Below are 24,404 nucleotides of genomic sequence, written 5' to 3' on the forward strand. Positions count from 1 at the left end.
AAGTAAATCCAACATCATAACTTGAAGAAAGGCTACTGAGGGACTGCTTTCCCAAACACTGCAGAGGCTCTATCAGCTAAATCTACTTTCCCCACACTCCTACTGTGATGACATCTACTAGGTCAAATGCACACCATATCATTGTAAGAAGTAGTCCACAAAATATTTTTGGATACATTTGTCACAGGGAAGATTGGTGACCAACGTGGTCTTAGGGCAATTGGTATTATTCTGTGAGTAAATCTACTCCACTCCATTTAGTATTATACACTGCTCAAAAAAATAAAGGGAACACTTAAACAACACAATGTAACTCCAAGTCAATCACACTTCTGTGAAATCAAACTGTCCACTTAGGAAGCAACACTGATTGACAATACATTTCACATGCTGTTGTGCAAATGGAATAGACAAAAGGTGGAAATTATAGGCAATTAGCAAGACACCCCCAATAAAGGAGTGGTTCTGCAAGTGGTGACCACAGACCACTTCTCAGTTCCTATGCTTCCTGGCTGATGTTTTGGTCACGGGTTGAAGCGCGTGGCTTTGCGGAACTCAGGTGGAATGAAGACGGAGTCTACAACCCACACAAGTGGCTCAGGTAGTGCAGCTCTCATCAGGATGGCACATCAATGCGAGCTGTGGCAAGAAGGTTTGCTGTGTCTGTCAGCGTAGTGTCCAGAGCATGGAGGCGCTACCAGGAGACAGGCCAGTACATCAGGAGACGTGGAGGAGGCCGTAGGAGGGCAACAACCCAGCAGCAGGACCGCTATCTCCGCCTTTGTGCAAGGAGGAGCAGGAGGAGCACTGCCAGAGCCCTGCAAAATGACCTCCAGCAGGCCACAAATGTGATAGTGTCTGCTCAAACGGTCAGAAACAGACTCCATGAGGGTGGTATGAGGGCCCGACGTCCACAGGTGGGGGTTGTGCTTACAGCCCAACACCGTACAGGACGTTTTTGGCATTTGCCAGAGAACACCAAGATTGGCAAATTCGCCACTGGCGCCCTGTGCTCTTCACAGATGAAAGCAGGTTCACACTGAGCACATGTGACAGGCGTGACAGAGTCTGGAGACGCCGTGGAGAACGTTCTGCTGCCTGCAACATCCTCCAGCGTGACCGGTTTGGCGGTGGGTCAGTCATGGTGTGGGGTGGCATTTCTTTGGGGGCCGCACAGCCCTCCATGTGCTCGCCAGAGGTAGCCTGACTGCCATTAGGTACCGAGATGAGATCCTCAGAATCCTTGTGAGACCATATGCTGATGCGGTTGGCCCTGGGTTCCTCCTAATGCAAGACAATGCTAGACCTCATGTGGCTGGAGTGTGTCAGCAGTTCCTGCAAGAGGAAGGCATTGATGCTATGGACTGGCCCGTCCGTTCCCCAGACCTGAATCCAATTGAGCACATCTGGGACATCATGTCTCGCTCCATCCACCAACGCCACGTTGCACCACAGACTGTCCAAGAGTTGGCCTCATCAGGAGCATGCCCAGGCGTTGTAGGGAGGTCACACAGGCACGTGGAGGCCACACACACTATTGAGCCTCATTTTGACTTGTTTTAAGGACATTACATCAAAGTTGGATCAGCCTGTAGTGTGGTTTTCCACTTTAATTTTGAGTGTGACTCCAAATCCAGACCTCCATGGGTTGATAKATTTGATTTCCATTGATAATTTTTGTGTGATTTTGTTGTCAGCACATTCAACTATGTAAAGAAAAAAGTATTTAATAAGAATATTTKATTCATTCAGATCTAGGATGTGTTATTTTAGTGTTCCCTTTATTTTTTTGAGCAGTGTATATTATGTCACATTTGGTTACATTATGAGTGGAATAGCCGTCATACAATATCATATGATTTACAAGACGTATTGTATCATACATCTTATCCTGTCGTACAATAGCATACCAATTGGATGATGTAACTTACTTTATGTTAGTGTAATGAATTAAATTTACTTGGTGTATCTTATCTTTGGTGTCATAAACAATCATTGGTTCCTGCCTGTGTCAGGTCAAGAGAGGAGGGGCTCCGGAGGAACATCTGGCAGAATGCCCAGAATATATTCTTTAAGTCAAGATAGAGATGGAGCCAGTCACATGTGGAAACCTTTCCAATGAATCATGTTTATGTAGGTTTAGATAGCAGTATATAAAGCACTATGTAAGGAACTCCCTTTAAGATGCTCACTTCAGACTGGTGCTTATGCATCTAAGTTTGACTGTGTCCTCTCCAGCTTGCTGACAATAAAGAGTGATTCATTTAATATTGACTTTGAGTGTCCTGTCTAAGAATTTCCACAACATTGGTATTATATGTCTTTTTCTGAGACCACATTGCTTAAATTACAAGGAGAATTTAAGTTGGTTGTTAGTGGAACTAATGACAAAGGTTAGGATCATTTACCTAAAAGGTTATGAGAACTAAAACGACGAAGGTTATATGAATTTATGGAGCAGGTTGGGCAAATTGGGTTAACTTTAGAATAAGGGTTAGGGGGAAGGGTTAGCTAAAATGCTACAGTTGTTTTTAATGCTAAAAGTATCTTAAATAAAATAGGCTATATTAATTTTGGCTACTCCGTTTTGTGTCAACATGCCATGCCTAAAAGATGAAATAATAATAAATAAATAAACTATTACTGTATTTTCATCCAAATATCAGTTTAAAATCGGAATATTTTTCAATTACACCTCATTTTTACAATTGAAGACAGTGTTCCAATTAACCCGTGAAATACCAGCGGGACATTTCACTTCCACCACTTTCGGTGTCATAGAAACTTATTTACAACGTGTAGGCCTAATGGTAGCATGTATCCTATGTTGTTTGAGTAAAAAATATTATGAATGTAACACAAATATTATTTTCATACTAAGTAAAAGCCTAAAACTGTTACTTTGGTCCCCGGTCATCCCTAAGTATAATACATCTTGGAAGTGCTCAGATATACTAATGTCGGTCTATGTTTCGTATATCTCTGAGGCAAAGCTGTGGTGACAGTCACTGTTACAAAGTATTAGGGTTGGGTATGACGTCAAGGCACAAGTGCCGCCGACCATTTTTCAGGGAATTTTAAGGTTGACAAAATTGAGGAAACAACAACTGTTGAATGATCGCAGAACTCTGATAAAACAATTCTATCATTTGGGGTTGTCAGGACATGTTTGCGATGAGACATTTCAGCGGAGCAGAAAATATAGATTGAATAATGTCATAATTTATCGGAACACACCAACAAAGACAACCGACATTCTGTTGCACATTCCAATATTTTCGCGGCTGTTTATTTATTGTTGGATGTTCATAGGCATAGGCGAATAGACTAATTGCTGAAGAGGCTGACCTAACGGTGCCACTTCCAACTTTTTCCGCATGAAGGTCCGTTCTTTCCCTTCTTTCGCAAAGCTGCATCAGACGAGCTGCCTCGCATGAGCCACCTCGGGGCGAGTGTTCTGCTCTGCCAGCTCGGGGAATCAGGATGAGAAAACCGAAAGTTGGACGAATGTTTCTGGCGACATGCGTTGGGTCACTTTTTATGGTCATATTGTACTTTCAGAACATCACAAGGCCAGGTAAGTTTCGAGCATCACCACACATCAGGGTGCTATGGGATGGTGCCCAAGATGTTCTTATAGGGCGACGTTTTGGTGTATTACATACACTGAGTGTAGGCTGTTTTTCATTTGGCTAGTCCCACTCATTTATTAAATATTATATTCAATAAATCGTTTATCACAAGCATCATGTCAAACTGAAATTAACCTCCATGTCTGTTGCACAATTTCTCCCTAAATTAGCATGTGTTGAGTTGAGACACAATGGAAGGGGTAAATGGCGGGGCATAAGTAAGAGCACTATGGACCATGGAATGTTTTGGTAGCCCCCTCCGAGAGACCCTTAAGCATTCCTGGGCCTTTTTGGACTAGTTTCCTCAGCTCTCCTGTGCTAGGGCAGAGGAAGAATAAACATATACCCTTAAGGGATTGAGTGATACTGAGGGACAGAGAAAGATAGGAGGGAAGATAACCTAACCTAGCCTCACTCCCAGGTTATGTCTGAAGTTTGAACAATAGAGAGAATGAAATATAAACCATATATTTCTGTGCCACGGTATGCTGTTGTTATACCACATATTTGGGGCAAGAACTATGTAATTAGTCCATGTTCCTCATTTTACAGAGCCTCCAAGAGTAAGTGAGCAACTAAGGAAGGGACACTCTTACTATGCTATTACATTATGTCGTAGGATACTTTCTATTTAAACATTAAAGTTTTATAAGAATCATCCTTCCTATCCAACCATCTCCCAGGGGCGGACTTAGTGATTTTGAGCCCCCCCCCCCCCCTCTCCAAGCGCGTGCACAACATTTCTTAATGGGTTTTAGAGTGAAGATGTAATTTAACTGTAAATATGTATGACCTTTTAATGCGCCATTATCACAGCTAGTCATGATGTTTTCATCTGATTGTCAAACAAATCACTTTGTTTGGGGAAAAAAGTAGGTTACCGGTGCACGTTCATCCAAAATAATTCCAGCATCCGGACAGTGCACTGTGCACCCTCCGACTTTCCTTCACTTCACAAGTGGCTGAAACTATCTTACCAGAAAAAGCACCCGAGTGAGTGAAATAGTCCCCCTCTGTCTGACAACACTGTATGTAGTCCATGTACAGTATGTGATGCTGTCTGGCCAAAAAAAGAGTATGACTTGGTATACATGTATCCCTCTACAGTTTAAGGGTCCGTGGCTGGGTTTCCCCCTAATACAATGTTTTTCGTTTTCGAAATATTTAGGACTAACTTATTTCTTGCCACAAATTCTGAAATGGACTGCAGCTCTTTTTGTTAAGTGTTGCAGTGTAGTAGCTGACATGTATTGTTTGAGTCACCTGCATACATAGACACACTGGCTTTACTCAAAGACTAGACAGCTGCCTAGACAGCTGCCCTGGGGAATGCCTGATTCTACCTGGATTATGGTGAGAGGCTTCAATTACAGAACACCCTCTGTGTTCTTTTAGACGGGTAACTCTAACAGGGGCGGCAGGTAGCCTAGTGGTTAGAGTGTTGGGCCAGTAACCAAAAGGTTGCTAGATTGAATCCCCGGGCTGACAAGGTAAACATCTGTTGTTCTGCCCCTGAACAAGGCAGTTAACCCACTGTTCCTAGGCCATCATTGTAAATAGGAATTTGTTATTAACTGACTTGCCTAGTTAAATAAATGAAAAATGATCCACAATATAGCAGGGGTTGTAAAGCCATAACACGCACATTTTTCCAGCAGCAGATTCTGATCGATAATGTCAAAAGCAGCACTGGAGTCTAACAAAACAGCTCCCACAATCTTTTGATCATCATTTTGTCTCAGTCCTTTGTGTAAGTGCCATGCATGTTGAATGCTCTTCCCTATAAGCGTGCTGAAATTCTGTTGTCAATTGGATGGCCGGAAATCACAGATTAAAACCCCATCAACCAACATATGTTGATGTATTTTGGATATTGTCTACAAATCGAATCAAATCAAATGTTATTGGTCACGTACACATATTTTACAGATGTTATCGTGGGTGTAGTGAAATACTTATGTTCCTAGCCCCAACAGTGCAGTAATACCTACTAACAATACAAAACAATTACAAAAAGAAAAGGAATTTAGAAATATAGAAATATTAGAAGGAGCAATGTCAAAGTCCGGAACATAAATTAATATGTACAGTATTCCACATTTTGTTGCGTTACAGCCTGCATTCAACATTTATTAAAGTAAAACATGTTTTTAGACATTTTAGCAAATTTATTGAAAATGAAATACAGAAATATCTCATCTACATTCTGTGAGTATTCACACCCCTGAGTCAATACTTTGTTGAAGCACCTTTGGCAGCGATAACAGCTGTGAGTACTTCTGGGTAAGTCTCTACAATCTTTCCACACCTGGATTGTGCAACATTTGCTCATTATTATATTATAAAATGTTCAAGCTCTTTCAAATTGGTTGTTGATCATAGCTAGAAAACCATTTTCAAGTCTTGCCATAGATTTTCAAGTAGATTTAAGTCAAAACGGTAACTCAGCCACTCAGGAACATTCACAGTTTTCTTGGTAAGCAACTCCAATGTAGATTTGGCCTTGTGTTTTATGTTATTGTCTTGCTGAAAGGTGAATTCATCTCCCAGTGTCTGGTGGAAAGCAGACTGAACCAGGTTTTACTCTAGGATTTTGCTTGTGCTTAGCATTCTATTTATACATTTTTTTATCCTGAAAAACTCCCTAGTTTTTGCTGATTACAAGTGTAACCGATGTGAAATGGCTACCTAGTTAGCGGTGGTATGCGCTAATAGCGTTTCAATCGGTGACGTCACTCGCTCTGAGACCTGAAGTAGTTGTTCCCCTTCTCGCAAGCTGCGCTTTTGTGGAGCGATGGTAATGATGCTTTGGGGTGGCTGTTGTCGATGTGTGCAGAGGGTCCCTGGTTCAGCCCAGGTAGGGCGCAGGAGAGGGACGGAAGCTAACTGTTACATTGATGCTGTTGACCCGGATCACTGTTGCTAGGGAGAGGAGGAGGTCAAAAGGGTGAGTGTAACCGATGTGAAATGGCTAGCTAGTTAGCGGTGGTGCGCGCTAATAGCGTTTCATCGTGACGTCACTCGCTCTGAGAACTGAAGTAGTCTTCCCCTTGCTCTGCAAGACCGCGGCTTTGATCTGCGATGGGTGGCTGTTGTCGATGTGTGAAGAGGGTCCCTGGTTCGAGCCCAGGTAGGGGCGAGGAGAGGGACGGAAGCTAAACTGCGTACCCATAACATGATTCAGCCACCATTATGCTTAAAAATAGAGAGTGAAGAGAGAGTGGTACTCAGTAGTATGTTGTAATAGATTTGCCCCAAACATAACGCTTTGTATTCAGGACAAAAAGTTAATTGTTTAGACAAATTTTTTGCAATATTACGTTAGTGCCTTGCAAACAGGATGCATGTTTTGGAATATTTGTATTCTGTACAGGCATCTTTCTTTTCACTCTGTCAATTAGGTTAATATTGTGGAGTAACTACAATGATGTTGATCTGTCCTCAGTTTTCTCCTATCATAGCCATTAAACTCTGTAAATGTGTTAAAGTCACCATTGGCCTCATTATGAAATCCCTGATCGGTTTCCTTCCTCTCCAGCATATTAGTTAGGAAGGACACCTGTATCTTTGTAGGGACTGTGTGTATTGATACAACATCCAAAGTGTAATTAATAACTTCACCATGCTCAAAGGGATATGCAATGTCTTTAAAAAGTAAACTATCAACCAACAGGTGCACTTCTTTGCGAGGCATTGGAATCCTCCCTGGTTTATGTGGTTGAATCTGTTTGAAATTCACTGCTCAGCTGAGGGACCTTACAGATAATTGTATGTGTGGAGTACAGAGATGAGGTAGTCATTCAAAAATCATGTTAAACACTGTTATTGCACACAGAGTCCATGCATCACATTATGTGACTTGGTAGGCACATTTTTACTCATTACAAAGGGGTTGAATACTTATTTATTCATTTTCATTTTTCATTCATTTCTAAATATTTCCAAAAACATAATTCCACTTTAACAGAATGGGGTATTGTGTGTAGGCCAGTGACAAAACATTCTGAATTGAATCGGTTTTAAATTCAGGTTGTAACATAACAAAATGTGGAAAAAGTCAAGGGGTGTGAATACTTTCTGAAGGCGTGTATGATGGTGTGTAGAGACAGTATATCAATAGAAAAGATGTGTACAGCAGTAGTTATATAGGATGAGCCTTGACTAGAATACAGTATATACATTTGAAGTGGGCCAAACAGTATGTAAACATTATTAAAGTGACCGGTGTTAATAACTATGTATGTACTGTTGAAGTCGGAAGTTTACATACACTTAGGTTGGAGTCATTAAAACTCATTTTTCAACCACTCCACAAATTTCTTGTTAACAAACTATAGTTTTGGCAAGTCGGTTAGGACATCTACTTTGTGCATGACACAAGTAATTTTTCCAACAATTGTTTACAGACAGATTATTTCACTTATAATTCACTGTATCACAATTCCAGTGGCTCAGAAGTTTACATACACAAAATTGACTGTGTCTTTAAACAGCTTGGAAAATTCCAGAAAATTATGTCATGGCTTTAGAAGCTTCTGATAGGCCAATTTACATAATTTGAGTCAATTGGAAGTTTACCTGTGGATGTATTTCAAGGCCTACCTTAAAACTCAGTGCCTCTTTGCTTGACATCATGGGAAAATCAAAATAAATCAGCCAAGACCTCAGAAAAAAAATTGTAGACCTCCACAAGTTTGGTTCATCCTTGGGAGCAATTTACAAACTCCTGAAGGTACCATGTTTGTCTCTTATACACATCTAGATGTGTATAAGAGACAGGTGTAGGCCAGTGACAAAACATTCTGAATTGAATCGGTTTTAAATTCAGGTTGTAACATAACAAAATGTGGAAAAAGTCAAGGGGTGTGAATACTTTCTGAAGGCGTGTATGATGGTGTGTAGAGACAGTATATCAATAGAAAAGATGTGTACAGCAGTAGTTATATAGGATGAGCCTTGACTAGAATACAGTATATACATTTGAAGTGGGCCAAACAGTATGTAAACACTGTCTCTTATACACATCTAGATGTGTATAAGAGACAGGCCCTGACCTCATCCTATAGAAAATGTGTGGGCAGAACTGAAAAGCCTGTGCGAGCAAGGAGACCTACAAACCTGACTCAGTTACACGAGCTCTGTCATGAGGAATGGGCCACAATTCACCCAACTTATTGCGGGAAGCTTGTGGAAGGCTACCTGAAACGTTTGACCCAAGATAAATAATTTAAAGGCAATGCTACCAAATACTAATTGAGTGTATGCAAACTTCTGACCCACTGGGAATGTGATGAAAGAAATAAAAGCTGAAATAAATAATTCTCTCTACTATTATTCTGACATTTCACATTCTTAAAATAAAGTGGTGATCCTAACTGACCTAAGACAGGGAATTTTTACTAGGATTAAATGTCAGGAATTGTGAAAAACTGAGTTTAAATCTATTTGGCTGAGGTGTATGTAAACTTCCGACTTCAACTGTACATAGGGTAGCAGTCTCTAAGGTGCAGGGTAGAGAACCAGGTGGTAGCTGGCTAGTAACAGTGACTAAGTTCAGGTCAGGGTACTAGGCGGAGGCCGGCTAGTGGTAATTATTTAACAGTCTGATGGCCTGGCTATAGAAGCAGTTTTTCAGTCTCTCGGTCCCAACTTTGATGCACCTGTACCTTCTCCGCCTTCTAGATGATAGCTCGGTGAGCAGGCCGGGGTTGGGTATATTTATCTGTAACCACGTTATCATCCACAGTTTTTATGCGAGTACAGTCATACTGTACCATATAAAAAAATATCACAACAGCTGTGATGGAAACAGGAAGTTTCTGTACAATTTTATGAATGCTAACAGATAAATCTTTCGTTCGACATGGTGGGATCTTTGTGCCGGTAAAATGTATTATGCGAGAAATGGCGGTGGTAAGGCCTTTATGCGCAAGTATTAATATAATAACCATTATATCGAAGTAAACTTGGAGTCACACGATGATATGTTGTCTGGTACTCACACTACGACTAGGGAAATGCAGTTTATTAGGTTACACATTAAATAAGTTACGATGAACTTCACAGGGTGGTGAAAGTGCACAGGGATCTTGATGCTCCTTTCCAATAAATATTGAGGGTTGGATTTTGGTGACACGATGATTGACTGTCGTTTGACAAATACAAATATTCTTGCTCTTATCCATAATAATCTCATCATGTAGACTGCCAGTATCTGCGAGCTGTTGGCTAGAGTGCATGTCCCAAGACCAGAGACCATTTTTACAATTTATTCGGTACATGAAAACTTAAGCGAAAAAAGTACAGTTTTTATCTGCAACAAGATAAACATCAGTGCTTGGTGAAATAGTGCACACAAAAAGGTGGAAACTAACTTGTTTCAGAATAAACATATCTGTGTATTTCCCTATAGTGAGTGTCTCTCCTCTGTGGGCGGAAGGATTCACACCTCGGACTTAGCAGTACTATGTCCAGTCTGAGAAAGAGCTGACTAAACGTGTGGGTGGGTGTACACACTTGTCAGTTACTGAAAGGTGCTAGATGCGCCAAGCCTCCTTTACAAGTCAGCTCAATGTGACATGTGAAATGTGAAAAAAATGCATGTGAAAATAGTTAACGTCTACTTTTCGAACAGGACCTTTGAGCCTTCAGATAATATTTGGTTTGTCTATACTCTCTCCTGACAGTCAAAGTCATGACATCCTTTCGGTTGAGCGTGTCGTGAGCCCTGTACCATGGACTTAAACGCACATGATGATCAAAGGTGTGCTAGAGCAGACTTTCTCAACTCTTCCACATTTAGATTTTTCTGGTCCTGTTCTAAACCTCAAATACTTCACTGTCAGATATCATTTATATTCTAAATTCTTCTTCTTCTGTGAAAAGCTGACATCAGCGTAACTGAGTTACTGAAGTTACAACAGAAAGTAATTTCAAGCAGCAATGTATTCCTTATGAGATAATGATGTTGAAAATACTGTAAGTATTTTTAGTTAATAAACACATTTTGCTCACTAGGTTGGGCCCACACACACTTCCATTATTATGCTCTTTTACCATCACACACAAGCATCATCTTCCTACGTTGGCATCATGTGGCTCTTGTCTAGTCAACAAACAAGGCTGGCATATGTCCCAATCCCGCCACATGCCCACGGCACCATAGAAGGCTGAATCAGTCAAAAGCCACACCTGCTGGGTGTTTGTTCCTGCTGAATAAGCCATTGAGAGACGTTAAAAAGTAAATTGCTCACTATTTTAACACAAGTGTGGCCTGTTTATTCCATTTCTGGGGTGCTTTTGCTATGCAGCTGTGGTCTATCTGTATAGAAACAGCTATTGTCTATACAGCTATGGTCTATACAGCTAGTCTATACAGTTATGCTCTATCTATATAGATACAGCTAGTCTATATAGCTATGGTCTATATACAGTGCCTTCGGAAAGTATTCAGTCCCCTTTAAAAATATATATATATCCTCAACAATCTACACACAATACCAAAACTTTTTTTTTAGACATTTATTAAAATAGAAAAACATAACTTATTTACATAATTTTCAGACCCTTTGCTATGAGACTCTAAATTGAGCTCAAGTGCATCCTGTTTCCATTGATCATCATTGAGATGTTTCTACAACCTGATTGGAGTCCACCTGTGGTAAATTCAATTGATTGGACATGATTTGGAAAGGCACACACCTGTCTATATAAGGTCCCACAGTTGACAGTGCATGTCAGAGCAAAAACCAAGCCATGAGGTCAAAGGAATTGTCCGTAGAGCTCTGAGACATGATTGTGTCATGGCACAGATCTGGAGAAGGATACCAAAACATTTCTGCAGCATTGAAGGTCCCAAGAACACTGTGAGGAACCACCAAGACTCTTCCTGGAGCTGGCCGTCCGGCCAAACTGAGCAATCGGGAGAGAAGGGCCTTGGCCAGGGAGGTGACCAAGAACCCGATGGTCGCTCTGACAGAGCACTAGAGTTCCTCTGTGGAGGTGGGAGAACCTTCCAGCAGCACTCCACCAATCAGGCCTTTATGGTAGAGCGGCCAGATGGAAGCCACTCCTCAGTAAAAGGCACATGACAGCACGCTTGGAGTTTGCCAAAAGGCACCTAAAGACTCTCAGACCATGAGAAACAAGATTCTCTGGTCTGATGAAACCAAGATTAAACTCTTTGGCCTGAATGCCAAGCGTCACGTCTGGAGGAAATCTGGCACTATCCCTACGGTGAAGCATGGTGGTGGCAGCATCATGCTGTGGGGATGTTTTTCAGCGGCAGGGACTGGGAGACTAGTCAGGATTGAGGCAAAGATTTTTCTTTCTTTCTTTTTATTTCACCTTTATTTAACCAGGTAGGCCAGTTGAAAACAAGTTCTCATTTACAACTGCGACCTGGCCAAGATAAAGCAAAGCAGTGCGACAAAAACAACAACACAGAGTTACACATAAACAAACGTACAGTCAATAACACAAAACAAAAGAAAAATAGAAAAATCTATGTACAATGTGTGCAAATGTAGAAGAGTAGTGAGGTAGGCAATAAATAGGCCCTAGAGGTGAAAATAATTACAATTTAGCATTAATACTGGAGTGATAGGTGTGCAGATGATGATGTGCAAGTAGAGATACTGGGGTGCAAAAGAGCAAGAGGGTAAGTAATAATATGGGGATGAGGTAGTCGGGTGTGCTATTTACAGATTGGCTGTGTACAGGTACAGTGATCGGTAAGCTGCTCAGACAGCTGATGCTTAAAGTTAGAGAGGGAGATATAAGACTTCAGCTTCAGTGATTTATGCAATTTCGTTCCAGTCATTTGCAGCAGAGAACTGGAAGGAAAGGCGGCCAAAGGAAGTGTTGGCTTTGGGGATGACCAGTGCAATGTACCTGCTGGAGCGCGTGCTAAGGGTGGGTGTTGCTATGGTGACCAGTGAGCTGAGATAAGGCAGGGCTTTACCTAGCAAAGACTTATAGATGACCTGGAGCCAGTGGGTTTGGCGACGGATATGTAGTGAGGGCCAGCCAACGAGAGCATACAGGTCACAGTGGTGGGTAGTATATAGGGCTTTGGTGACAAAACGGATGGCACTGTAATAGACTACATCCAGTTTCTGAGTAGAGTGTTTGGGGGTTATTTTGTAAATGACATCGCCGAAGTCAAGGATCGGTAGGATAGTCAGTTTTACGAGGGTATGTTTGGCGGCATGAGTGAAGGAGGCTTTGTTGCGAAATAGGAAGCCGATTCTAGATTTAGTTTTGGATTGGAGATGCTTAATGTGAGTCTGGAAGGAGAGTTTACAGTCAAACCAGACACCTAGGTATTTGTAGTTGTCCACATAGTCTAATTCAGAACCGTCCAGAGTAGTGATGCTAGTCGGGCGGGAGGGTGCGGGCAGCAATCGGTTGAAGAGCATGCACTTAGTTTTAATAGCATTTAAAAGCAGTTGGAGGCCACGGAATGAGTGTCGTATGGCGTTGAAGCTCGTTTGGGGGTTTGTTAGCACAGTGTCCAACGAAGGGCAAGATTAAAGATGAACGGCGCAAAGTACAGAAAGATCCTTGTTGAAAACCTGCTCCGCAGTGCTCAGGACCTCAGACTGGGCTGAAGGTTCACCTTCCAACAGCACACAGCCAAGACAATGCAGGAGTGGCTTCGGTACAATTCTCTGAATGTCCTTGAGTGGCCCAGCCAGAGCCCGGGCTTGAACCCGATCAAACATCTCTGGAGAGACCTGAAAATAGCTGTGCATCGACGCTCCCCATCCAACATGAAAGAGCTTCTGCAGAGAAGAATGGGAGAAACTCCCCAAATACAGGTGTGCCAAGCTTGTAGCGTCATACCCAAGAAGACTCGAGGCTGTAATCGCTGCCAAAGGTGCTTCAATAATGTACTGAGTAAAGGGTCGGAATTCTTATGTAAATGTAATGTTACCGTTCATTTAATTTTTTTGCAAAATTTTCAAAAAAAACTGTTTTAATCAAGGGGTATGAATACTTTACGAAGGCACTGTAGCTATGGTCTATACAGCAATGGTCTATATATATATATATAGATACAGCTAGTCCATACAGCTATACAGGGAATAGTGAAACTGTAGCTTGCATCCTGTGATCTCCACATATCCAATGATAGGAGAAGCTAAAAGATTATCTTTTCAAAAAGAAAAATCTTCTGATTTATCTTTGGACTAATGTATAGAGTAGTGATAACCCACTGGGCACAGTTTAATTCAACATCTATTCCATGTTGGTTCAATGTAATTTCTATGAAATGACGTGAAAACAACGTTGATTCAACCAGTGTGTACCCAGTGGGTAGGGTTTAATTTGGTACCTTGACGTTGTTTCGCAACACTGAATCTCCCACTTCTCTGTGCACGGTGCATGTGGCTTCCACAAAAGCGGAAGTCATAATCAGTGATGCAGGCTGATGTGTAGAGCAGATGAGATGACAGAGATGTAGAGGGGGAAGTGTGTTTTATCAGAGCAGGAGTCACATGCAAAGTCACATGCTAGTCACAAAAAATACTTGGTCAGTGACACCTTTCCACGTTTTGTTTTGAGTCAAATGTTTTGAGTCAATATGTATTCAACCTCTGTTATGGCAAGCCTAAATAAGTTCAGGAGTAAACATTTGTTTAACAATTCACATAAGTGTCATGGACTCTGTGTGCAATAATAGTGTTTAGCATGATTTTTTAACAACTACCTCGTCTCAGTTCCCCACAAATAGAATTAGCTGTAAGGTCTCACAGTCGAGATGTGAATTTCAAACACAGATTCAACAACAAAAACCAGGGAAGTTTTCTAATGCCTCACAAAGAAGGGCACCTATTGGTAGATAACATTTAAAAAAAGATGTACACATTGCATATCCCTTTGAGCATGGTGAAGTTATTAAGTACACTTTGGATGGTGTTTCAATACACGTAGTCACTACAAAGATACAGGCGTTCTTCCTAACTCAGTTGCCGGAGAGGAAGGAAACCGCTCAGGGATTTCACCATGAGGCCAATAGTGACTTTAAAACAATTACAGAGTTTTATCGCTGTGATAGTAGAAAACTGAGAATGGATCAACAACATTGTAGTTACTCCACAATACTAACCTAATTGACAGAGTGAAAAGAAGGAAGCCTGTACAGAATACAGATATTCCAAAACATGCATCTTGTTTGCAACAAGGCACTAACGTAATACTGCAAAAAATGTGGCAAAGCAATTCACTTTTTGTCCTGAATACAAAGTATGTTTGGGGCAAATCCAATACAACACATTACTGAGTACCACTCTCCATATTTTTAAGCATAGTGGTGGCTGCATCATGTTATGGGTATGCTTGTAATCATTAAGGACTGGGTAGTTTTTCAGGATAAAAAATAAATGGAATGGAGCTAAGCACAGGCAAAATTCTAGAGGAAAACCTGGTTCAGTCTTCTTTCCACCAGACACTGGTAGATTAATTCACATTTCAGCAGGACAATAACCTAAAACAGAAGGCCAAATCTACACTGGAGTAGCTTACCAAGAAGACAGTGAATGTTCCTGAGTGGCCGAGTTATCGTTTTGACTTAAATCTACTTGAAAATCTATGGCAATACCTGCACATGGTTGTCTAGCAATGATCAACAACCAATTTGACAGAGCTTGAAGAATTTTTAAAAGAATAATGGGTAAATGTTGCACAATCCAGGTGTGGAAAGCTCTTAGAAATTTACCCAGAAAGACTCACAGATGTAATCACAGCTAAAGGTGCTTCTACAAAGTATTGACTCAGGGGTGTGAATACTTATGTAAATGATCAATTGAATCCATTTTGAATTCAGGCTGTAACACAACAAAATGTGTCAAGGGGTATGAATACTTTCTGAAGGCACTGTATACAAGGAGTACCGGTACCAAGTCAATATGCAGGGGTACGAGGTAGCTTTTTATTTTATTTAACCTTTTTTTAACTAGGCAAGTCAATTAAGAACAGCAGGGATGGGGACTGGGATATAAAACACATGTGAAGTAGGAAAAACCCATCACGACAAGAGAGACACCACAACACTACATAAAGAGAGACCTAAGACAACAACATAGCATGGCAGCAACACATTACAACAGAGCATGGTAGCAACTCAACATGGCACAGACAACTGCACAAAGGGCAAAAAGGTAGAGACAACATGACATCACCTGAAGCAGCCACAAGAATCAGTAAGAGTGTCAGTGATTGAGTCTTTGAATGTAGAGATGGAGATAAAACTGTCCAGTTTGAGTGTTTTTAATTCTTGTTCCAGTCGCTAGCTGCGAACTGAAAAGAGGAGCGACCCAGGTATATGTGTGCTTTGGGGACCTTTAACAGAATGTGACTGGCAGAACGGGTGTTTTATGTGGAGGATGAGGGATTCAGTAGGTTACTAAGATAAGGGGGAGTGAGGCCTAAGAGGGTTTTATAAATAAGCATCAAACAGTGGGTCTAGTGTCAGGTATTAAGAAATGGACAGTTTACAGAGCAGTATAGAGTGCAATGATGTGTCCTATAAGGAGCATTGGTGACAAGTCTGATGGCCGAATGGTAAAGAACATCTAGCCGTTCGAGAGCGCCCTTACCAGCCGATCTATCAATTATGTCTCTGTATTCTAGCATGGGTAGAATGATCATCTGAATCAGGGTTAGTTTGTCAGCTGGGGTGAAAAAGGAATGTTTACTATAGAATAAGGTTAAGGGCAGAGAAAGCTTGTTGGACACTAAGAAAGCTTTGTTGTAGAGCGTTCAACAGAAAATCCGGGGAGGGGCCAGCTGACTGTATAATCTACATATAAATGGATGAGAGAGCTTCCTACTGCCTGAGCTATGTTGTTGATGTAAATTGAAGTGCGTGGGGCCTAGGATCGAGCCTTGGGGTACTTCCTTGGTGACAGGCAGTGGCTGAGACAGCAGATGTTCTGACTTTACACACTGCACTCTTTGAGAGAGGTAGTTAGCAAACCAGGCCAAATACCCCTCAGAGACACTAATACTCCTTAGCTGACCCACAGGAAAGGAATGGTCTTTGGCCAAGTCAATAAAAATAGCAGCACAACATTTCTTAGAATCAAGGGCAATGGTGACATAAGTTAGAACCACCACCTTTGGAAGATCTGTCTTGTTGAAAAAGGTTATACCCAGAAAGGTTAACATCAGTGTTCAGAACACTCTTTCTTAAGCATGTCTCAGTAATGACCAACACATCCGGATTGGAGCTGTGAACCCACACCTTCAATTGATACATTTTAGGTAATAAGCTTCTAGTGTTAATATGCTGAAAACCCAGGCTTTTATGAGAGCAGAAATCAGTGAAGCAGAAACCAGAATTGCAGATCCACTCACTTAGATTTTTTTATGAAATCAGATGGCAACAAGATCATATTGTACAGCAATTTCGTCAGGTAACATGAGTTCACAGCCGGGGAGAGGGGGTTAGGTCCGTGTAACCGATAGAGAGTCAGGGTTGCGAGTGTGGAATCAAGCATTGTCTGTCCCAGGATCAGGTAAACAAGCAATTTCATAGTCAACAAAGCACGTTGGAGTCATGGAGCAAATGGCACAAAGCACAAGAAAAAAATGGAACAGCTTGGGGCTAGCCATTGTAAGTTCAAAGAGGGAATATGTACATGTAGGTAGGGGTAAAAGTGACGAGGCAATCAGGATAGATAATAAACAGAGTAGCAGCAGCGTATGTGTAGAGTGTGAAAGTGTGTGTGTGTCACGTCAATGTGCATGTGTGTGTGTTTTGTGTGTGTGAGAATATGTATTGTGTGTGTGTGTGTGTGTGTGTGTCAGTGTTATGCGTGTGAGTGTGTGGGTAGAGTCCAGTGAGTGTGCACAGAGCCAGTGCAAGAGAGTCAGTGTAAAAAAAAAATGAGTCAATGCAAATAGTCCAGGTAGCCGTTTGATTAACTGTTCAGCAGTCATGGCTTGGGGGTAGCAGCTGTTCAGGAGCTTTTTGGTCCTAGACCTGGCGCTCCGGTACCGCTTGCCATGCGGTAGCAGAGAGAACCGTCTATGACTTGGGTGGCTGGAGTCTTTGACAATTTTTAGGGCCTTCCTCTGATACCACCTGGTATAGAGGTCCTGGAGGCAGGGAGCTCAGCCCCAGTGGTGTACTGGGCCATACGCACTACCCTCTGTTAGCAACTTGCCAAGCAGTTGCCATACCAGGTGGTGATGCAGCCAGTCAAGATGTTCTCAATGGTGCAGTCAAGATGTTCTCAATTTTCAGTCTCCTGAGGGGGAGGGGGAGGAGACATTGTCATGCGCTCTTCATGACTGTGTTGGTGTGTTTGGACCATGATAGGTCCTTAGTGATGTGAACACCAAGGAACTTGAAGCTCTTGGCCCGCTCCACTACAGCCCCGTCGATGTGAATAGGGGCATGCTCGGCCCTCCGTTTCCTGTTGTCTACGATCAGCTCCTTTGTCTTGCTGATGTTGAGGGAGAGATTGTTGTCCTGGCACCACACTGCCAGGTCCCTGACCTTCTCTCTATAGACTGTCTCATCGTTGTCGGTGATCAAGTCTACCACCGCCGTGTCATGGGCAAACTAAATGATGGTGTTGGAGTCGTGCGCGGCCACGCAGTTGTGGGTGAACAGGAAGTACAGGAGGGGACTAAGCACACACCCCTGAGGGGCCCCTGTGTTGAGGTTCAGCGTGGCAGATGTGTTGTTGCCTACCTTCACCACCTGGGGGTGGCCTGTCAGGATGTCCAGGATCCAGTTGTCAGTTACCTTGACTTTGTTGTCCTTAAGCCATTTTGCCACAACTTTGGAAGCATGCTTGGGGGCATTGTCCATTTGGAAGACCCATTTGCGTCCAAGCTTTAACGTCCTGACTGATGTCTTGAGATGTTTCTTCAATATATCCACATAATTTCCCTTATGATGCTCATGATGCCATCTATTTTGTGAAGTGCACCAGTCCCTCCTGCAGCAAAGCACCCCCACAACATGCTGCTGCCACCCCTGTGCTTCACGGTTGGGATGGTGTTCTTCGGCTTGCATGCCTCCCCCTTTTCCCTCCAAACATAACGATGTTCATTATGGCCAGGACAGCGGAGTCAATTCACTCCACCACCTTCCGGAGACCCTGAAACCCACTCTTTAAGAATATAGGATAGGATAAAGTAATCCTTCTGACCCCCCCCCCCCCCCCCTTAAAAGATTTAGATGCACTATTGTAAAGTGGCTGTTCCACTGGATGTCATAAGGTGAATGCACCAATTGTAAGTCGCTCTGGATAAGAGCGTCTGCTAAATGACTTAATTAAATGTAAAATGTAAATGGCCTAACAGTTCTATTTTTGTTTCATCAGACCAGAGGACATTTCTGCAAAAAGTACGATTTTGTCCCCATGTGCAGTTGCAAACCATAGTCTGGCTTTTTTATGGTGGTTTTGGAGCAGTGGCTTCTTCTTTGCTGAGCGGCCTTTCAGGTTATGTCCATATAGGACTCGTTTTACTGTGGATATAGATACTTTTGTACCTGTTTCCTCCAGCATCTTCACAAGGTCCTTTGCTGTTGTTCTGGGATTGATTTGCACTTTTCGCACCAAAGTACGTTCATCTCTAGGAGACAGAACCCGTCTCCTTCCTGAGCGGTATGTCGGCTGTGTGGTCCGATGGTGCTAATACTTGTGTACTATTGTTTGTACAATTTCTTTTCTGAGGTCTTGGCTGATTTCTTTTGATTTTCCCATGATGTCAACCAAAGAGGCACTGAGTTTTTCAATTAGCCTATCAGAAGCTTCTAAAGCCATGACATAATTTTCTGGAATTTTCCAAGCTGTTTAAAGGCACAGTCAACTTAGTGTATGTAAACTTCTGACCCACTGGAATTGTGATACAGTGAATTATAAGTGAAATAATCTCTGTAAACAATTGCTGGAAAAATGACTTGTGTCATGCACAAAGTAGATGCCCTAACCGACTTGACAAAACTATACAAAACGGAAATTTGTGGAGTGGTTGAAAAACGAGTTTTAATGACTCCAACCTAAGTGTATGTAAACTTCCGACTTCAACTGTAAACAGGTTACCTTGGCGTTCCTGAGCACAGGGACTGTGGAGGTCTCCTTGATACATGTACATATCACAGACTAGGTCAGGGAGAGGATGAATATGTCAGTGAAGACATGTTATGAGTACACGTCCTGGTAATCCATCTTGCCCTGCGGCCTTGTGAATGTTAACTTGTTTAAAGGGCTGAGTCATATTGGCTACGGAGAGCGTGATCACACAGTCACTTGCAAGGTGGATGAGATTTCATCAAGATACGATCCTCTCACACATCATTTTAGAGTTTTTGTTGTGTTGAATCTATGTGGTAAGACCTCTTGACCCACTTTCTCATTTCCTTCTATTGTTTCTTTCTCTCTCTCTCTTTCTCTCTATTTCTCACTCTGTCCCTCCCTCCCTCCCTGTGAGATGTAAAGCAATCCTCTGCATTCAACTGGCACATGTGCAAATCCAATCCGTTTCCTCTCACTAGTGAGGAGGGCCCCAACACTGACATGCCTTCAGCCCTGAGGTGCTGGGGCTCATGTGAGATCATGCACCATAAGGTAAAACATACTGAAATGAGAACTCAATGGGCTACTGTACTACAGTGTGCTATAGCAGCACTGGCCACAGTCAGATTTGCTTGACAAGGTGAGAGTTATAGAGTCGGATACTGTTCAGGACAGAATATGATGTCTTTTTGTATTCCAAAAGGATGCTCAGTGAGGCCAAAGTTCCTTGAACATCGAGTACCCGTCACTAATCACTAAAGAAAACAGACAATAATGCCCTTTTCAGATGATTCATCTGTTTCGCTTTTTCTCCCTCTCTGTCTTTGTGCCTGTAGCTGCGGAGCAGTCTGGGGGGAAGGGCATCGCCCCAGGGAAGACCAGGAGAAGTCCACTACAGACCCTTTACAACGGAGACCAGGTGACTAGCTTTAGAATGGCCCCATTTTATCATGCCTTGAATGTGTGTGAACACTCACGGTTATGTACTGTTTATTCACCTGATGTTGATGTGTAATTGGTTCCAGATGTGTCACACACAGGAAATTACATTTGACAAAGCAATGATCTTGGAGAACCACTTTGACACGTTTGATTTCTCAACAAATGGGTAGCCTTTGGTCTCTGAACTGAATTATTGCTGCTACACATTAAATATTGTTACATCATACTACATACCAACCACCTTTTTCTTTAACTTTCCTCAGAGGTAATGGCTCAAGCGTTACTGCAAGACTGAGTTGAGTTCATTTGATTTGCCTTAGAAGTTATGACTCAGGTCCTTAGTGGTTACTATAAAAACAGTACCCCCTCTTCCTCCGAGAGACAAAGCTCTCTTTTTCAGCTCCAATATCCAAAATCTCAGGAATCCAGTGTATGCTGAGTGATACTGCATCTCTCTCTCTCGCTCTCTCTCTCTTTTTTGCTCTCTCTCACACAGAGAGCAGTTAGTTTGGTGCTGCTGATGCAACTAATCTTATGTGTTGTGTTCCTTTTTCTCTTGGACTCCGTCCACCTGGCAACCCCTCTATCTTCTGTTCATTATTCACAGTGGGTCAGCAACACAAAGCACCATACCCATCCTTGATCCTTCTATTGCTTCCTCATTGCTCAAATCAAGCCGCCTCTTTTGCTTCTCTTTATTATAACGTTAAACACTTTGTCTACTGCATGTGACTAGTGCCACAGGCTGTCTACTGGGAAACACAGTGGATGGCCTTGATGTTACAATGCCAATTCCAGTTAATTTTACTAATCCGACAAGATAGATTAAAACACTGACAGATGGCACAATTGTTTTAGTCAGAGAATGTGGCTACATGAAGATGTTATCACTTGGAGAGATGTAATATTTCATCACTTATAAGTGTTTAATTCTAAATGTGAGTGTTGACCTTGTATGTCCCGTCCTCTCTCTGTGACCGTAGTTGGATTTGTCTGCAGTGCAGACGTCTCTGCGTGGTCGGCGGGAGCTGCTGGAGGAGGCGTGTCTCACCCACACCAAGAAGCGACGGGTGTTGACCCCCGACGACCTCCGCCACCTCATCGTGGACGATAAGCATGGCCTGCTGTACTGCTACGTCCCCAAGGTGGCCTGCACCAACTGGAAACGCGTCTTCATGGTCCTGACGGGGGACGGACGCTACCACGAGCCCCTAGCCATCCCTGCCAACGAGGCCCACGTGGCTGGCAACCTGCGCACACTGTCAGAGTACTCCACCTCTGAGATCAACCGCCGTCTGCGCAGCTACCTGAAGTTCATCTTTGTGCGGGAGCCCTTCGAGAGGCTGGTGTCGGCCTACCGCAACAAGTTCACCCGCAGCTACAACACGGCCTTCCACAAGCGCTACGGCACCAAGATCATCCGCCGGCACCGGCCCCAKCCRSAGCCGGAMGCGRTGGAGCYGGGKAACGACGTCTCCTTCCAGGAGTTTGTGTACTACCTGGTGGATCCCCGCACACAGAGAGAGGAGCCCTTCAACGAGCACTGGGAGCGGATCCACTCACTGTGCCACCCCTGTCTCGTCCACTACGACGTGGTCGGGAAGTATGAGACTCTGGAGCAGGACTCCCGCTCTGTGCTGCGGCTGGCTGGCGCTGACGGGGAGGTCCGCTTCCCTACCTCAGGCAAGAGCACCAGGACCAACGGGGACATGGCAGCTCAGTTCTTCCAAAACATCAGCCCCTTTTACCAAAAGAAGCTGTACAACCTTTACCGCATGGACTTCCTGCTCTTCAATTACTCCAACCCAGAGTACTTGAAGACTAGATGAGGGCGGCTCTCTCCATGTCAACCGGGGATTTAGTAATCAATCTGTTTGGCTCTGTAATTTGTAATTAATCTGGGTGCGTAGAGCTTGTAATTGATTTTCCAGAAGTTATTTATACGGGCCTTGCCAGTGGGGGGAATCACTACATTGTCAGATGTAAGAAGTTCATGGGCATAGGTGGCTGACCTTGGAGCCGCTATATTTGCTTTAATCCTCCTCATGTGGCCTAGATAAGAGAGAAGCAGGTTCTTCTTTTACAATTGAGTGTGTCGAGGGTTGTAAAAGAACTTGTTGTGTGTATCACAGAATCCCTCGACTATGCCTTCTTCTTTATTTATACAATTGTAAGAGTATTTATTGTGAATATAGACTGAGTCATGGACAGAGCGCATTGGGTGAGGACATTCTAATTCATGCATTTCTTTCTGCTTGCACATACAGCATGTTTCTTTGGCTCTTGCACATCTTCTGTAGCCAAAAATGTTCCCCTGGGGACAAAGGGTGTCATAAAACTTACATAAACCACCAAACAAAAGAAAGCATAGTCCACGAAAAAAAAAAAAAAAAAAAACCCCAATAAAAAGAAGCAATATACTCTCTAATGACAGAAATATGAGGCTTGCACAGACCCAATATGAATGGAACCAGTTTAAATGGTATGTCTTACATGGTAGCATCTTTTTTCTAATAAACAGTGAAGTCCTCATTCATACTGTACCATGTCACAATTTTCCCACATGATAAAATGAATGCCACCTGTTCATTGATGTTACATAAGCCACAGATGATAGTAAATATGTTCTGATAAACAATGTATGCTGGTTATATAAAGCCTGGCAGGCAGATTGCCTGCAGGTAGGGAGTTAATTACAGAAACGGCACATGGTTTGCAGAGTCACCTCTTTATTTAGCTCACGTCAGACTGAGCAAACGGTGCATAGCTGTGGTTTGGGCCAAGGCAGCCCTTCATCAGAGCACTCCTTGTTGAACTGTGGGTAGCCACCTAGGGCTAACTACCTACCTACAGGGGCAGTACATGTTAAAACCAGATAGGCCGTCTGGTAAAAAAACAAATATTAAATTACATATATAGCATGTAGTATTTTTCTTGACTATGAGAGCAGTAAATAAAATTAGTTTTCATGACTGTTGATGTTATGCCTCATTGCAACCTTTTGGAACAAAGTTTGTCCATAACAACGGTATACTGTACAGTGCATTCGAAAAGTATTCAGACCGCTTCACTTTTTCCACATTTTGTTACGTTACAGCCTTATTCTAAAATTGATTCAATTATTTTTTTTCCCTCATAAATCTACACACAATACCCCATAATGACAAAGCAAAAACAGGTTTTTAGAAAATTTTGCAAATGCATAAAAAATTATAACTGAAATATCACATTTATATAAGTATTCAGGCCCTTTACTCAGTACTTTGTTGAAGCACCTTTGGCAGCGATTACATTCTTGAGTCTTCTTGGGTATGAAGCCAACAAGCTTGGCATACCTGTATTTGGGGAGTTTCTCCCATTAATCTCTGCAAATCCTCTTAAGCTCTGTCAGGTTGGATGGGGAGCATCGCTGTACAGCTATTTTCAGGTCTCTAGAGATATTCGATCGGGTTCAAGTCCGGGCTCTGGCTGGGCCACTCAAGGACATTCAGATACTTGTCTGAAGCCACTCCTGCGTTGTCTTGGCTGTGTGCTTAGGGTCATTGTCCTGTTGGAAGGTGAATCTTCGGCCCAGTCTGAGGTCCTGAGCGCTCTGGAGCAGGTTTTCATCAAGGATCTCTCTGTACTTTGCTCCGTTCTTCTTTCCCTCGATCCTGACTAGTCTCCCAGTCCCTGCCAGTGAAAAACACCCCCACAGCATGATGCTGCCACCACCATGCTTCACTGTAGGGATGGTGCCAGGTTTCCTCCAGACATGACGCTTGGCATTCAGGCCAAAGAGTTCAATCTA

General features: G+C 42.7%; 1 protein-coding gene across 3 annotated transcripts; it reads left to right on the forward strand.

Annotated features, from left to right (window-relative positions):
- Window positions 1-3,039: 3,039 nt before the first annotated feature.
- On the forward strand, window positions 3,040-23,587 carry LOC111976278 (carbohydrate sulfotransferase 11-like). 3 transcript variants are annotated; one of them, XM_070448087.1, is made up of 3 exons: window positions 3,040-3,577; window positions 20,509-20,633; window positions 21,598-23,587. In XM_070448087.1, exons 1-3 carry the CDS (start codon window positions 3,484-3,486, stop codon window positions 22,441-22,443), a joined length of 1,065 nt encoding a protein of 354 aa, XP_070304188.1. In that variant the 5' UTR covers window positions 3,040-3,483; the 3' UTR covers window positions 22,444-23,587. The 3 variants fall into 3 exon arrangements, with proteins under 3 accessions (XP_070304188.1, XP_023860832.1, XP_070304189.1); XM_024005064.2 differs by having other exon boundaries at window positions 20,509-20,591; XM_070448088.1 differs by lacking the exon at window positions 3,040-3,577 and adding an exon at window positions 20,106-20,224.
- Window positions 23,588-24,404: the final 817 nt, after the last annotated feature.

Source organism: Salvelinus sp. IW2-2015, linkage group LG17 (assembly GCF_002910315.2).
Source record: "Salvelinus sp. IW2-2015 linkage group LG17, ASM291031v2, whole genome shotgun sequence".
Lineage (NCBI taxonomy): Eukaryota > Metazoa > Chordata > Actinopteri > Salmoniformes > Salmonidae > Salvelinus > Salvelinus sp. IW2-2015.